Genomic DNA, 13483 nt, shown 5'->3' with positions numbered 1-13483 from the left:
GGACAGTTAGACCCATGAGACTCGATTTTTTAAAAAATGAAAAAAATAATTTTCTTCTCACATGATTGAATTACAAAACAAACAAGTCTCTAAATACAACACAATAAAAACTAATTTATTTCTTCGACCATATTTAATAATGACAAACAAATCATCTTTACGATATAATGAATTACATAAAAAAAGAGCTACTAGCATTCCAAAAAAAAATATTACATCCCCAAATGAACATTAATAAAACTAAAAACTCTAAAGTATTTATATGCACATATATGAGACAAATATTATCGGGACATGTCTATTGCGGGTCTAGGTAAAACTCGGATCTATTGACATCCTAATTCCTAATATTCACTCAGATCCTTTTAATTTATTTAAAACTATACACATTGTATATTTATCAATAAATCCTTAGAAAATGATCAAATTTAAAAAATAAAATAATCCTTTTAATTTATTTAAAACTATACAAATTGTATATTTATCAATAAATCCTCACAAAATGATCAAAATTTAAAAAATAAAATAATATATGCCAAGCTATTTAATTTTTAGAAATAATAAAATAAATTCTCATGAAATCCAAAATCCAACATCAGAAATTCGAACACGCACACGGGAAAGGCAAAGCGAAGGTCACTAAGTTTCTGAACTGAGAATTGGGGGAAATTTCCACTGAAAATGGACGATTACACCAGAGAAATAATGGATTTGAAAACCCTAGTCACTCGCACTCTGGAGAAGAAGGGGGTCCTTGCCAAGATCCGAGTTAGCTTCCCCCACCCTCCAATTCTATGTTTCCCCTTTTAATTTGATGTCATCACTGTTTACATTTTAGCTCGTCGTGTGAAATCTGAGATTTTAACTGAAGAAGGCCGTAAGGATCGGTAATTTCGAGTCGGTTAGTTGGACCTTTTAGAGTTTATGAAATGAGGTTTATTTAGGTCGATTTTTGTAAGAATGTCGTGATTGATCGAGAGAGTCGAGTGGGTGTTGTATTTGTGATTTTACTCTCTGAACTTTGGGTTACGCTTATTCTCATTCTTGGATGTTTTAATGGATGAACTTGGGACGAGTTCTAATTATACTTAGCTTTGCAGATTTTATGTTTTATCTGCGTGGAATATGATTAATATTAACTAAATACTTGCCTGGTGATGCCAGTAAGTGCGTGGTATACATAAGATTCTAAAGTAATTATGGGATTTCAGTTGGTAGACATGTAATGTTAATAAAAAGACACATGTAAATAATTTGCACTCTCGGAGATAGTGAAAGAGTGTCACTGTGGTTGTTTTCAGGCAAGATTCGATAATTCTGCTGTTATTTGTTGTTAGGCGGAGCTGAGAGCTAGTGTGTTTGAAGCAATTGAAGAAGAGGATCGAGTCATAGAGAAAGAAGGTCTACCTCCTGCACTACTGGGTAGCTGCAACGACCGTGCTAAGCAACTACATAACTCTCCTTCAGGTACATAAGTTTCAACGTTACCATTCCTTTTTATCCCTGATTCGAAGATACCGATCCATTTTTAGTTTCATTTGCCTTTGATACCTATTTGTATTCAATCCCAAATCCCCTAGTTTTGTGAAGGGAAGCTCAATCCCGCCATTTTCTTTTTAACTAGATACAATTTGAGTTAGGTGAACATTCCCTGGTAAATTATTTTCTATTGCATTCTTCAAGATAGAGATTCTACACCAGTTCTCCTTCTAACATGATTCGCATCTAATGCCAGCCTCCCTTAGGGTAACAAACATAAGAATGTAGCATGATCGAGCAAAACTTGCACTGTGGAATTCTTAATAAAAATATGGTATTATATGCTCAATATTAATCGCAAGTGCACGATGTCAAGTAATAGTATAATGTAAGTGAGTACGAGTATCGTTCCACTGAAGACTGTATTTGACAATTATTATTTTCAGTTATTAAATCTTTAGCAACGAAAAATGATTGGTTGTTTTAGTACTACCATACTCAAATAAATACGCAAATAAAATGATTCAGGAATTGGATAATGAAATATAATATCTAAAATGGTTGATTTAAAATTCAATGAGAAATGAATTTGTTGGGAATTTCAGTTCACCTACCCCTGGTTAATTAATTAAGTCGTTCGATAGTGATTGTATGCTTCCGACAGGATTTCCTATTCAATTGAACACACTCTCTCAAGTTATGCCAAACTAATTTTACTCAATGAAATAATTAAATGTCTTTAATTATTTATCAAGAGTGAATCACATGTCGATCTATGAAATCCCTTAGTTTTCGCCCTACTGAACTATGACTATCGGGGCGTTTCCAATTTCATATATCTATGTAAATTGTAGATCCACGGATTATACTACTCGTTCCTATCACAAATTATTCTCTCGAACTCACTCGCAATATAAAAACGTTGTTAAAGTTATCTACGCTCTAACTACACGAAGAAAACAGTAGCACCTTCAAGAATAACTCAACAATCGAAATATAAATTAATTAAATCAAAGTTTAGGGTAGGATCCCCTTAAATCCCAACAAATATTTAAAGTTAGCTACTCGAATTCATAGTAAAAATAAACAAAGCAATGTTTGAATGATAAAAACTAGATTAGGAATACTATTCGTGACGAAAATGCGAGGAACGATGCCCGGAAATCTTCGAATCTTCAACTCCAAGCGCAAAGTCCTCTCCAAAGCTTGTGGCAGCTCTCCAATAATGTCTGAATGATCCCAAAAACGTCCAAATCCCCTTTCCATATCATTCACATCCAACGACTAAGGTAAGAAATCGGCAAAGAACTTTGCGCCGAGTTTTTTGTATGTCATCCCTCGCGCTCGGGCGGTAGAAAATTACCGCCCAAGCGCCATGTTTTCTGGACATTTGCTGCGCGGATCACCTCTCGTGCCCGAGCGGTGAAATTCTACCACTCGGGCGCCAGCCTTTCTGTATGTTTTTCTTGGCTCACACACTTTGCTCCAATTTCGGTTTTCCGGTCATTTTACCTGCAAATTTGTCACGCACAAGTGAGAAATGATAAAATGCATATGTTTACTCTAAAACGAACAAAATGTAAATGAAATGTACGCATGCACAATGCAAAAACACATAAACTAATGCAATAAAACACGTAAAAACCACATCTATCAACCCCCTCATACTAACCATTTGCTTGCCTTCAAGCAAAAATATGTTACATACCACAACCAAAACATGAAACAAACACAAAGTGAAAGTATTAAAATAACTAGACTGATGGCGAAGTAGCAAACTGACATCTCCTGCCTCAGCGGGTTTGTGAACCACATCCAATTAGTCAAAACACAACATCCATTAATACTCATTTTCAAAACATCACAAAACATTTGTATTTTTCCAAAAAGTGTGGTCGTGTGTGCTGTGGATTTTTCTAGCTTGTGTTTCGGATAGTTTTATTCGCAAATCATGTGGGTCTCCGAATCAACAAGTCAATGCAAGTTTCTCTTTCCTAAGTTCTGTTTCCATTTGGGACCAACCAGTAAACACAAAAAGTGGTAAAGTTTCATAGTTGAATATCAAAATGTAGGGAGTCAATAGCCACAAATGCTCAAGTGGTTCAGAAAGATTCGGAGTACGTAGATCATTTTCACTATGCACTTGTCAGAAATTTTCTCTGACATTCCTCAACGCCTTACATCTCCATCTTTTTAGCCTTGGGATAGGATTTCATCCCTTTTTGGCTCCCCCACACCTTACATCCTTTTTTCTTTTTTTTTTTTTCATTTTTGGCCATAGTTTTCTCATGCGTACTCCATAGGCTTGGGATATAGGGTATGTTTATTTATCTGGCCTAGAGATGAATTTTTCATTCCTATGCACGATTGGGATGAAAGATTTTCTACGTGAGTTCATGCTAATGGTTGGTCACTCATTTCAACATGTAATCATTCAAGTTCTACTCGCATCTTATGTTTCTCCAGTTCCCCTCACAGATTATTTTGAACTTAACTTTCATCGACACCACTATCAAAATCCATTACGTGTGCATAAAAAGATTTCAATTCACCGGGGGATTCATAACGAGTGATAAGACTAAGCAACATGCAGTTCATTTAGCCCAAAATCATCAGGACTACGCCATCAATTTATGAAGGGACTACGTAAATCATTTTCCAAAAATAGGTGGCGCTCGGGCGGTAGAAAATTACCGCTCGAGCTCCACACCTTCTGTAAATTGCTAGTGGAATGCGGCAGTCGCGCTCGGGCGGTCCCGAGCGCCGAGTTTTCTGTATGTTTTCTTCTCGGAAGACATCTCTCGCGCTCGGGTGGTAATTTGCGCTCGGGCGGTAGAAAATTACCGCCCAAGCGCCATGTTTTCTGGACATTTGCTCCGCGGATCACCTCTCGCGCCCGAGCGGCGGGCGCCAGCCTTTCTGTATGATTTTCTTGGCTCGCACACTCTGCTCCAATTTCGGTTTTCCGGTCATTTTACCTCCAAATTTGTCACGCACAAGTGAGAAATGATAAAATGCATATGCTTACTCTAAAACGAACAAAATGTAAATGAAATTTACGCATGCACAATGCAAACACACATAAACTAATGCAATAAAACACGTAAAAATCACACCTATCATAGCATCTGGGGGATCTTGCTCTCTTGGAACTTTTCCATCTCATCCATTATCTTACGATGTAATAATGGTCATGTGCGCATTTAACACCAGAGTGATACTTCATCCGCTTGCGTCTTGTTCTCTTTCTACTCTCTCTGCGAATATAAAATGAATTCCAGGACTCTGAAAACTTCATTATTGTTTAAGGGTTATCGATGTTATGTGACAAGACTATGAAGTGACCTCAAACTCTATGGCATTATCTTTTATGCTACTTATAACAAGCTGTATTTGGATTGTTGTTTCTGAATTGGGTGCATTTTAAGCTTAGAAAAATAAAAAATGATTAATATACTCAACTTTTTTCCAGTAATTTTGTTACATTAATTACAGGAAGGCTTTTGACTGCATTGGTATGTGAGTACTTGGAGTGGGCTCAATTGAGTCACACATTAAAAGTTTACTCACCAGAGTGTAATCTGGTACTTTCTACTTGCTCTTATCACTTTTCTCACTCTTATTGTCACGGCTATGTAATTTTGAGTTGTTAGATTTCCTGTTCATTTTCAGACAAAAGATTCCTGGAAATCTGAATTAAAAGAATTTGGCAGCAAGAATGGGCATGATCTTAATCGGAATGGAGACAGCGGTCCTCTGCTTTTGGATGTTTTAGAAGGGTTCTTGAAATATGAGGTCCGATTAAGAGCGATAGTTAGATTTAGGTTTTGATATTGATGATATGACTCATATCTACTCATTCTGCTATCTAAACTCTTTTCTTATTAAAGTAACAGTTTTTGCCAGTTATGCCTATCAAATGGGTTATGTCAAAACTCAAGCAGTTAATTATTGCTGTTGTTTTTGGTTGGTCAATTAATGAGAATATTAACTATTAAAGAATCTATGTGGCCTAGAATTTTCTTGCTTCATGATGTTTCTTGTTCACTCAAAATTAAAGTAATTGTTGATGTTTTTGCAATGCATATTAAAACGCTAAATAATTTTTTGAATGATTCTGCTCAGATCTTCAATTACAAAGCTCATATCATGACATAATGTTCTTTTTTTCTATTTCTTAGATAATGTCATATTCTCTTGACAGTTTTGATGTTGCTCATGCAGAATTTATCTCAAGGAAGGGGTAGCAACAGGAGATTAAACCCTTCAGAATCAGAGTCTCTATCCAACTTGGAGGCTCGAAATATTAGGAGACCTTCACCTCCCTCAGTTGCTGGGGGTTTACCTCCACTGGGAAGGTTCGTGACCATCATATCTGTTTTTTTCTTTCACTTGGTTTCCTGTTTAAACTTGTGATTAATGGAATTCTCATTGCAGGCCTCTTCCTGTTTCACAATCATCTGGTAAGTAGTAAAACGATTTTGATATTGTTTTTGTGACATCAGTTAGATTATTCCTTTTTTTTTTGTCATTTTTTTGTACGGTTTTCAGATAGAAGAGCTGGGTCTTCTACGTCTGGCTATAGGAAAGGTGATTACAATTGGAGATATGATAATGATGAACCTTCAGAAGATGTATTACGCGCTTCTGCTGCATTAGAAAATCTGCAGTTGGATAGAAAAGCTCGTAATTTAACGTCTTGGAGGTTTGTTTCCGAACCTTGATGTTTTATTTCTAGAATTCATTTTATTTTGTGTAATATCAGTGTTTAGATGAAATAATTGTTCCTTTTGGTGAATTCTTGGACAGTGTTATGCCATATCATACAGTTATGCTGACATTGATGTTACTCCAGCACCATGATTATGATTGGTGTATGAAATATTTTTTTGGATTTGAAGACCTAGTGGTAAGGCAACTTAACTAGTTGAGAAAAAAATTAATGGGTCAGATGTAGTTAACATCATAATGTAATCTCCACGCCACCAGTTCCCGAGGATCAGCAATTTGTATGCATTGGTCTTTTAGAGTTTAAAAATTATGTTTATTCAGTCGTATATATGATGAGAGAAACTGAAATTTTTTGCCTCAGGGGTGAGGAAGGTGAAGTAGTAGTGAAAGAAATGGACTATTTTCAGCCCTCTAATTTAACAACCATTTGATGACATGTTATCTTATGGCGAATCTTTGCAAGAATATCTGTGACTTTTAGATATTATCTAAAACTACTTCGAAGTGCTATATTGTTCGATTAATTTTGTGGCAGGCATGCTGGAGATGGAGTTCTGGAGGAAGATGGCAGGGTAGACCACATGTAGTCAAATGATCTCAACTTAGTTATAAGAATTTTATTGATCCAACGATATACAAGATTTTTGTTCCTTCATGTATCTGTGAGTTGGAAATTTATGAGCTTAACCCTCTTCTGTTTTTTTATCAGCATTGCACCATTTATCCCCATTTAATGCTCCCTTTCCTTTAGTCATATTGGTACTTCACCAAGTTGGTTTGGTACATGTGGTTCTTGTATGTAGACAGTCTTGTGTTAGTCAATTGTAGTTGCTTCTGCTTGTGTAGCATGCTTGAGTATCATTAGCATGGCGTGCATTTACATTTTGGAATATCTTATCTCGTTTTAGCATTTGTTGTCTGCTCTTGTGAGTCAATTCGGCCAGAACATGATTTCTTGCAGCTCATGTCTTTGCAACGAAAGGATTATGAAAGAGAGGAGTGATTTTTTTTTTTTTTCACATCAAAGATCAACTTTCAGTACTCCACACTTCAGAAGCATAACAAGTCTTTATCTTCCAATCAACAAAATATTTGGCCAAAACCGAGTCATTAATGGTGTTTAAAAGACTTCAATGTACGACTGACCATTTGGCTAAGTGATATGTTATTCTCACAAAACTAGGTAAAAGACTAATATTTGCATTTGTGATATTGTTCGTCTTTGTCCGTGAAGGTAAACCTTACAGGTCTAAAAAACTTGATACAATCAGGAAAACGCCCGTTAGATTAACGTTTGTGAGTATGGTACATGATTTTATCCATTTTCCAGATGTGAGGGGTTACTGCCTTGACATTCCAAGATCTGAGTTTCACCATTGAAAGAAAGAGGATCTTGTGTTCTGTCCTCGAAAGTGTATAGGAACAACTTTTGCAATTTTTAAAGTGATATTTCGGTAAAATAAACGTAAACATAATGTGTCAAAGATAGTGGATTGAGAGGCTTTGGCAACAAGGGGAAAAATTAAATAATATTCACCTGGTTTCTCTTTCAATGTTTTTTCTTTGGGTTTGAAAGTTATTTGATTGATGTATTAAAACTCTTTCTACTATATCTCACGGTTCACATTTCTCTAGTGGAAGAAAGAACAGAATAAACAACAAAGGATTCTTTTTATTATTATTATTATTTTTTGGGTGAACAAATGGCTGTTTGTTTTTACTGGTTGAATGGAACATATTAAAGTACAGGTTATCGACTCAAGACCCATTTTTTGCGGCTGAGGCCAAGAAGCTTCTTTTCTAACCAAAGCTGAGCGTGAAGAATCTAAAAATCCCATCATCGGTTGACCCAACTTCTGTGAGACGGAAACGAAATCCCTGGAAGCGTGAAACCGAGATCGTTTGGAGATTTTGGCGGATAGGGAGTGTGAGATTGAGTTGAGTGCTATTAAGGAGCAGTATCTGGGATTGGTCATACCCAAGAAGCGGGTTATTAAGCCAAACAAGATGTTCCGATTCTCTTTCGATTGGGAGAACGTCCGAAGATACTCTTTGGCCGGGGTCTCCAGGCCATGCTGGTCCCGCAGGGAGCAGAAAAACCTTGCTGCTAGAAGGAAGGCGTTGAGGAGACTCGTTAGGAAGCTGCTGCTGATTTGTACTGAAAAGTTTGATATGAGGGTTGATAGGGATTGGTCTGAGAAGAATCTGGGACAATTTAAAAAATGGGATTACGTGGGCAAAGATTTAAAAAACAAGGAGTCTGACTTTTTTTTTTTAAAAAAGAAGGAGTTGACTCTTGATTAGTTAATTAAACCATAATTAAATTTAACTTCTTAATTGTTAGTTGTTCTCTCTCTTTCTTCTCATTCTACGCACAAAATCCCCACAAAATTCCCAAAGCTTCCCAAATTTAAATAACTCATCTACCGCATCTACATCTTCCGCATATCAATAAATCGAAATTGACCACGGTTGCTCAAGTGTTGTGGCGCTCATTCCTCAGATCCAGATCTAAATCTACTCCCACATATTGTTCCCCCATTCTTCTGTAAATACGTCTGTATTTGAAGAAAAATACAGTAAGTTTGCTCCATTTTCTTTGACCAGTTCATTGTTTTCATCATTTCATGCAGCGATCGACCACAAATAAGATGAATAATCCAGTGTCGTTCATGGATTTTTGTCAAAGCAAAAAAAGAATTCTTCGTGGTCGACCAAAGAGAAATTATTCATGGTCGACCACAATCTTAATGGTCGACCAAGTTCTTGTTTTTTCAGAAATTACGTTGGTCGACCGTGAGCTTATTTTTTCAGAAATTAAGTTGGTCGACCAAGTTCTTATTGGTCGACCTACATAACTTCATGGTCGACCAACTTATTTTTTGGTCGACCATGTGCGTTTTTTTTTGTTGTTACAACATTTTGCCCATTCTAATATCATATTTGTTTGTGCACTTTGTAGATATGCCAACAGTTATTGTTGTTCATTTTGATGGGAAATGGGAAGTGACAGAGGGGCTGGTTTATAAATAGAATCCAGAGGCCAATGTAAAGTTTGTTGTTATTCCAGTGGATGATGATATTTGTTATTTTGAAGATTTAAAAAGTGAACTATACAGAGCTGAGAAAGTAGAAGACACTTCCAACTTGAGGTTGAGTTATCTACTAGATTTGCCGTGCAACATTCAACCAATTTATATAGAGAACGACCATGATTTGAAAGCATATTTGTATCTTGGTTGTCCGAGAAGTAGGCCAGTACTTCAAGTTGAAATTGAATGTGTTGCTTCTTTTGATTCTTGTGATAATTTGCACGGAAATGCTATTGATGAGAACAATTGCAATATTAACGAACAGAGTCATTTTGATGATTATTTTCACTTGAATATTGTGTCTGTGGATCGTAATAATAGCATTGATTTTTTCGACGAAGCGCATAATGTAGATGCCATGCCTGTGGATCGTAGTAACACATTCGACGAAGCGCATAATATGGATGTCATGCTTGTAGATCGTAGTAACACGGACGAGTTACATGATGAAGCACGTGATGACATAATTGAGGGCGATGCAAATTTGGTTCAAAGCAATGATGCAAATTTGGTTGTGGATGTGGCTCTTGATAATGACACATTTTCATTCACGGATGGTTCGAACTTGTTTGTGGGTCAAGAGTTTCCAAACCAAGAAGCGGTGAAAAAAGAGCTAATTAGAATAAGTTTGGAAGCTTGCTTTGAATTTGAGACGGTAAAAAGTAGCAAAAAGGTGTACGCCGTAAAATGTGTAGTGTCTGATTGTAAGTGGAGAATCTGGACCTCTTTGATTAAGAATGATTCACGTGCATTCTCCGTTCGAACATATTGCAGTACACACACATGTGGTTTGACTGGGAGAGGAAAGAGAATCCGTGGAGCGAGTTCTGCTGTTTTTCGTGATATGTTGGTGGATAATTTCCAAGGTCATCCAGTGCCTATTGTACCAAAAGCGGTGATGGCGATGATGCGCAATAGTATGAATGCTGATATATCATACTACAAGGCTTGGAAAGGGAAAGAACTAGCAGACAATATGTTGAAAGGTGATCCTACGCAGAGTTTTACAAAATTGAGCTGTTATTTGCACATGGTTGAGCAGATGAATCCAGGAAGCATAACAGACATATTTGTCGACGAGGAAAATCGATTCAAGTATATGTTTCTTGCTTTTGGTGCATGCGTTAGAGGATATCGAAGTGTGCGAAAAGTTGTATCAATTGATGGTACGTAGTTGAAGGGCAAGTATAATGGTGTTTTATTGGTGGCATCGGCAGAAGATGGAAATTATCACCAATATCCTTTGGCGTGGGGAGTCGTAGATGTCGAGTGTACTTCTTCGTGGAGTTGGTTTTTAACGAAGTTGGTAGAAGTAGTACCAGACGAGGATGAATTGGTGATAATTTCTGACAGGCATCAAGGGATCATTAATGCAGTTTCTACCGTCTATAGAAATGCGCATCATGGGCATTGTACGTGGCATTTATCCCAAAACATGAAGACAAGATGCAAAAAGAAGGGTGTAACCGAATTGTTTTTGCACATTGCAAAAATTTATAAAACTTTCGAGTTTGATATTGCATACAATGAGTTTAGGAATAGATATCCTGAGGCAGCGCAATATTTGGACGAGAGAGACTCACTTGATAGATGGACTCGAACGTATTGTTCGAAGACCCGTTACAATATTATGACGACAAACGGGGTTGAGTCAATCAATGCTAGACTGCTTGAAGAAAGGAAGCTGCCAATCATTGCACTGTTAGATTCCTTGCAGAGACTGGCATCATTTTGGTTTGCCCGATATCGCCACGCATCAATTGCAAGTAACACTAACTTGACCCCTACGATCGAGGGGATCCTTCGTAGCAGGTTCACAGATGCCCAAGGAATGCAAGTTTTTGAATTAGGACGTATGGAGTTTGATGTTAGGAGTCGTGGACATTCGGTCATAGTGGACCTCGAATAAAAAAGATGCACATGTCGAGTTTTTGATATTGATAGAATCCCATGTGCTCATGCCATCGCAGCTAGTTGGTTAGCGAATATTGATTTATATGATATGTGTTCACAGTACTATTCTACAGTGTCATGGTGCTATGGCTTACTCAGAGACTGTGTATCCCGTTCCAGAAGAAAATGAATGGCCACGCAACATCAATTTTCCATTGGTGTTGCCTCCTTTGCTAGAGAAGAAAGTTCGCAGAAGAAAACAAAACAGATTTCCTTCGATTGGTGAATTCAGCAATAGATAGCTTGAGGGTCGACCATTAGCTTGATGGTCGACCATGATTTCTCTTTGGTCGACCATCAAGTTATCGGCAGGGTGATGGTCGACCCTTAGCTTTTTAGGTCGACCATTAGTTTTCTTTGGTCGACCATCAATCTCATGGTCGACCATTAGCTTGATGGTGAGTTTTGTTTTTTTTTAAATATATATTAATAATTGTCCAAAATATGTAACATAATTGCAAAATACTGAGATTGTGATGAATTGATTCGTATGTAAAATAAAATATATAACATATCTTGGAATTACGATTTATATTTTTTTAAAAAAATAAAAAAAATAGTTCGATTCCATGATTCACATTTAACTTGAAACATATAACAAAATCACGTTGTTTAGATCGTGGCAAAATACTGAGATTGTGATGAATTGATTCGTATGTAAAATAAAATATATAACATAATATTGGAATTACGATTTATATTTTTTAAAAAAATAAAAAAAATAGTTCGATTCCATGATTCACATTTAACTTGATCGTGGTAAAATACTGAGATTGTGATGAATTGATTCGTATGTAAAATAAAATATATAACATAATCTTGGAATTACGATTTATATTTTTTAAAAAATATAAAAAAAATAGTTCGATTCCATGATTCACATTTAACTTGAAACATATAACAAAATCCCGTTTTTTAGATCGTGGCAAAATACTGAGATTGTGATGAATTGATTCGTATGTAAAATAAAATATATAACATAATCTTGGAATTACGATTTATATTTTTTAAAAAATATAAAAAAAATAGTTCGATTCAATGATTCATATTTAACTTGAAACATATAACAAAATCCCGTTTTTAGATCGTGGCAAAATACTGAGATTGTGATGAATTGATTCGTATGTAAATAAAATATATAACATAATATTGGAATTACGGTTTATATTTTTTTAAAAATAAAAAAAATAGTTCGATTCCATGATTCACATTTAACTTGATCGTGGCAAAATACTGAGATTGTGATGAATTGATTCGTATGTAAAATAAAATATATAACATAATCTTGGAATTACGATTTATATTTTTTAAAAAATATAAAAAAAAATAGTTCGATTCCATGATTCACATTTAACTTGAAACATATAACAAAATCCCGTTTTTTAGATCGTGGCAAAATACTGAGATTGTGATGAATTGATTCGTATGTAAAAAAAATATATAACATAATATTGGAATTACGATTTATATTTTTTAAAAAAAATAAAAAAAATAGTTCGATTCCATGATTCACATTTAACTTGATCGTGGCAAAATACTGAGATTGTGATGAATTGATTCGTATGTAAAATAAAATATATAACCTAATCTTGGAATTACGATTTATATTTTTTAAAAAATATAAAAAAATTAGTTCGATTCCATGATTCACATTTAACTTGAAACATATAACAAAATCCCGTTTTTTAGATCGTGGCAAAATACTGAGATTGTGATGAATTGATTTGTATGTAAAATAAAATATATAACATAATCTTGGAATTACGATTTATATTTTTTAAAAAATATAAAAAAAATAGTTCGATTCCATGATTCACATTTAACTTGAAACATATAACAAAATCTCGTTTTTTAGATCGTGGCAAAATACTGAGATTGTGATGAATTGATTCGTATGTAAAATAAAATATATAACAGAATCTTGGAATTACGATTTATATTTTTTAAAAAATATAAAAAAAATAGTTCGATTCCATGATTCACATTTAACTTGCCCCATAAACCCCAAAAAACCCTAACCTTAAACCCTAAAAAACCCTTGACCCTAAAACCTAAAGAGTGGTCGACCAAAAGTACAGTGACGGTCGACCAACAAAATGAAATGGTCGACCTTCAAAGGTAATGGTCGACCATTACAATAATGGTCGACCGTCAAAGGTAATGGTCGACCATTATTGTAATGGGCAATAATGGTCGCCCATTAGTCGACCAACCAAATGTAATGGTCG

General features: G+C 35.5%; 2 protein-coding genes across 2 annotated transcripts; both read left to right on the top strand.

Moving 5' to 3' along the window:
* The first annotated feature begins 575 nt into the window (after nt 1-575).
* Nucleotides 576-7134, top strand: LOC140805871 (protein TONNEAU 1a-like). The gene is made up of 8 exons (XM_073162224.1): nt 576-768; nt 1338-1467; nt 4975-5063; nt 5152-5274; nt 5704-5837; nt 5917-5942; nt 6031-6184; nt 6746-7134. The coding sequence occupies exons 1-8, from the start codon at nt 682-684 to the stop codon at nt 6795-6797; spliced, it is 795 nt and encodes a 264-aa protein (XP_073018325.1). The 5' UTR covers nt 576-681; the 3' UTR covers nt 6798-7134.
* A 2075-nt stretch (nt 7135-9209) lies between these two features.
* LOC140804539 (uncharacterized) lies at nt 9210-11211 on the top strand. The gene is made up of 3 exons (XM_073160582.1): nt 9210-9231; nt 9308-10425; nt 10477-11211. The coding sequence occupies exons 1-3, from the start codon at nt 9210-9212 to the stop codon at nt 11209-11211; spliced, it is 1875 nt and encodes a 624-aa protein (XP_073016683.1).
* The last annotated feature ends 2272 nt before the right edge of the window (nt 11212-13483 follow it).

The sequence above is a fragment of the Primulina eburnea genome, chromosome 11, assembly GCF_022965805.1.
Source record: "Primulina eburnea isolate SZY01 chromosome 11, ASM2296580v1, whole genome shotgun sequence".
Taxonomy (NCBI): Eukaryota; Viridiplantae; Streptophyta; class Magnoliopsida; order Lamiales; family Gesneriaceae; genus Primulina; species Primulina eburnea.
Note: the sequence above shows the minus strand (reverse complement) of the source record. Positions and strands in the feature narration are given on the sequence as shown.

Bases quoted from the DNA above. Each gene is read 5' to 3' on its own strand.
- LOC140804539 (XM_073160582.1), top strand. From the start codon at position 9,210: ATGGGAAGTGACAGAGGGGCTG. The intron at 9,232-9,307 runs GTTTATAAATAG...GTTATTTTGAAG, and splicing joins GGGAAGTGACAGAGGGGCTG to ATTTAAAAAGTGAACTATAC. The intron at 10,426-10,476 runs GTTAGAGGATAT...GATGGTACGTAG, and splicing joins TTCTTGCTTTTGGTGCATGC to TTGAAGGGCAAGTATAATGG.
- LOC140805871 (XM_073162224.1), top strand. From the start codon at position 682: ATGGACGATTACACCAGAGAAATAATGGATTTGAAAACCCTAGTCACT. The intron at 769-1,337 runs GTTAGCTTCCCC...ATTTGTTGTTAG, and splicing joins GGGTCCTTGCCAAGATCCGA to GCGGAGCTGAGAGCTAGTGT. The intron at 1,468-4,974 runs GTACATAAGTTT...CATTAATTACAG, and splicing joins ACTACATAACTCTCCTTCAG to GAAGGCTTTTGACTGCATTG.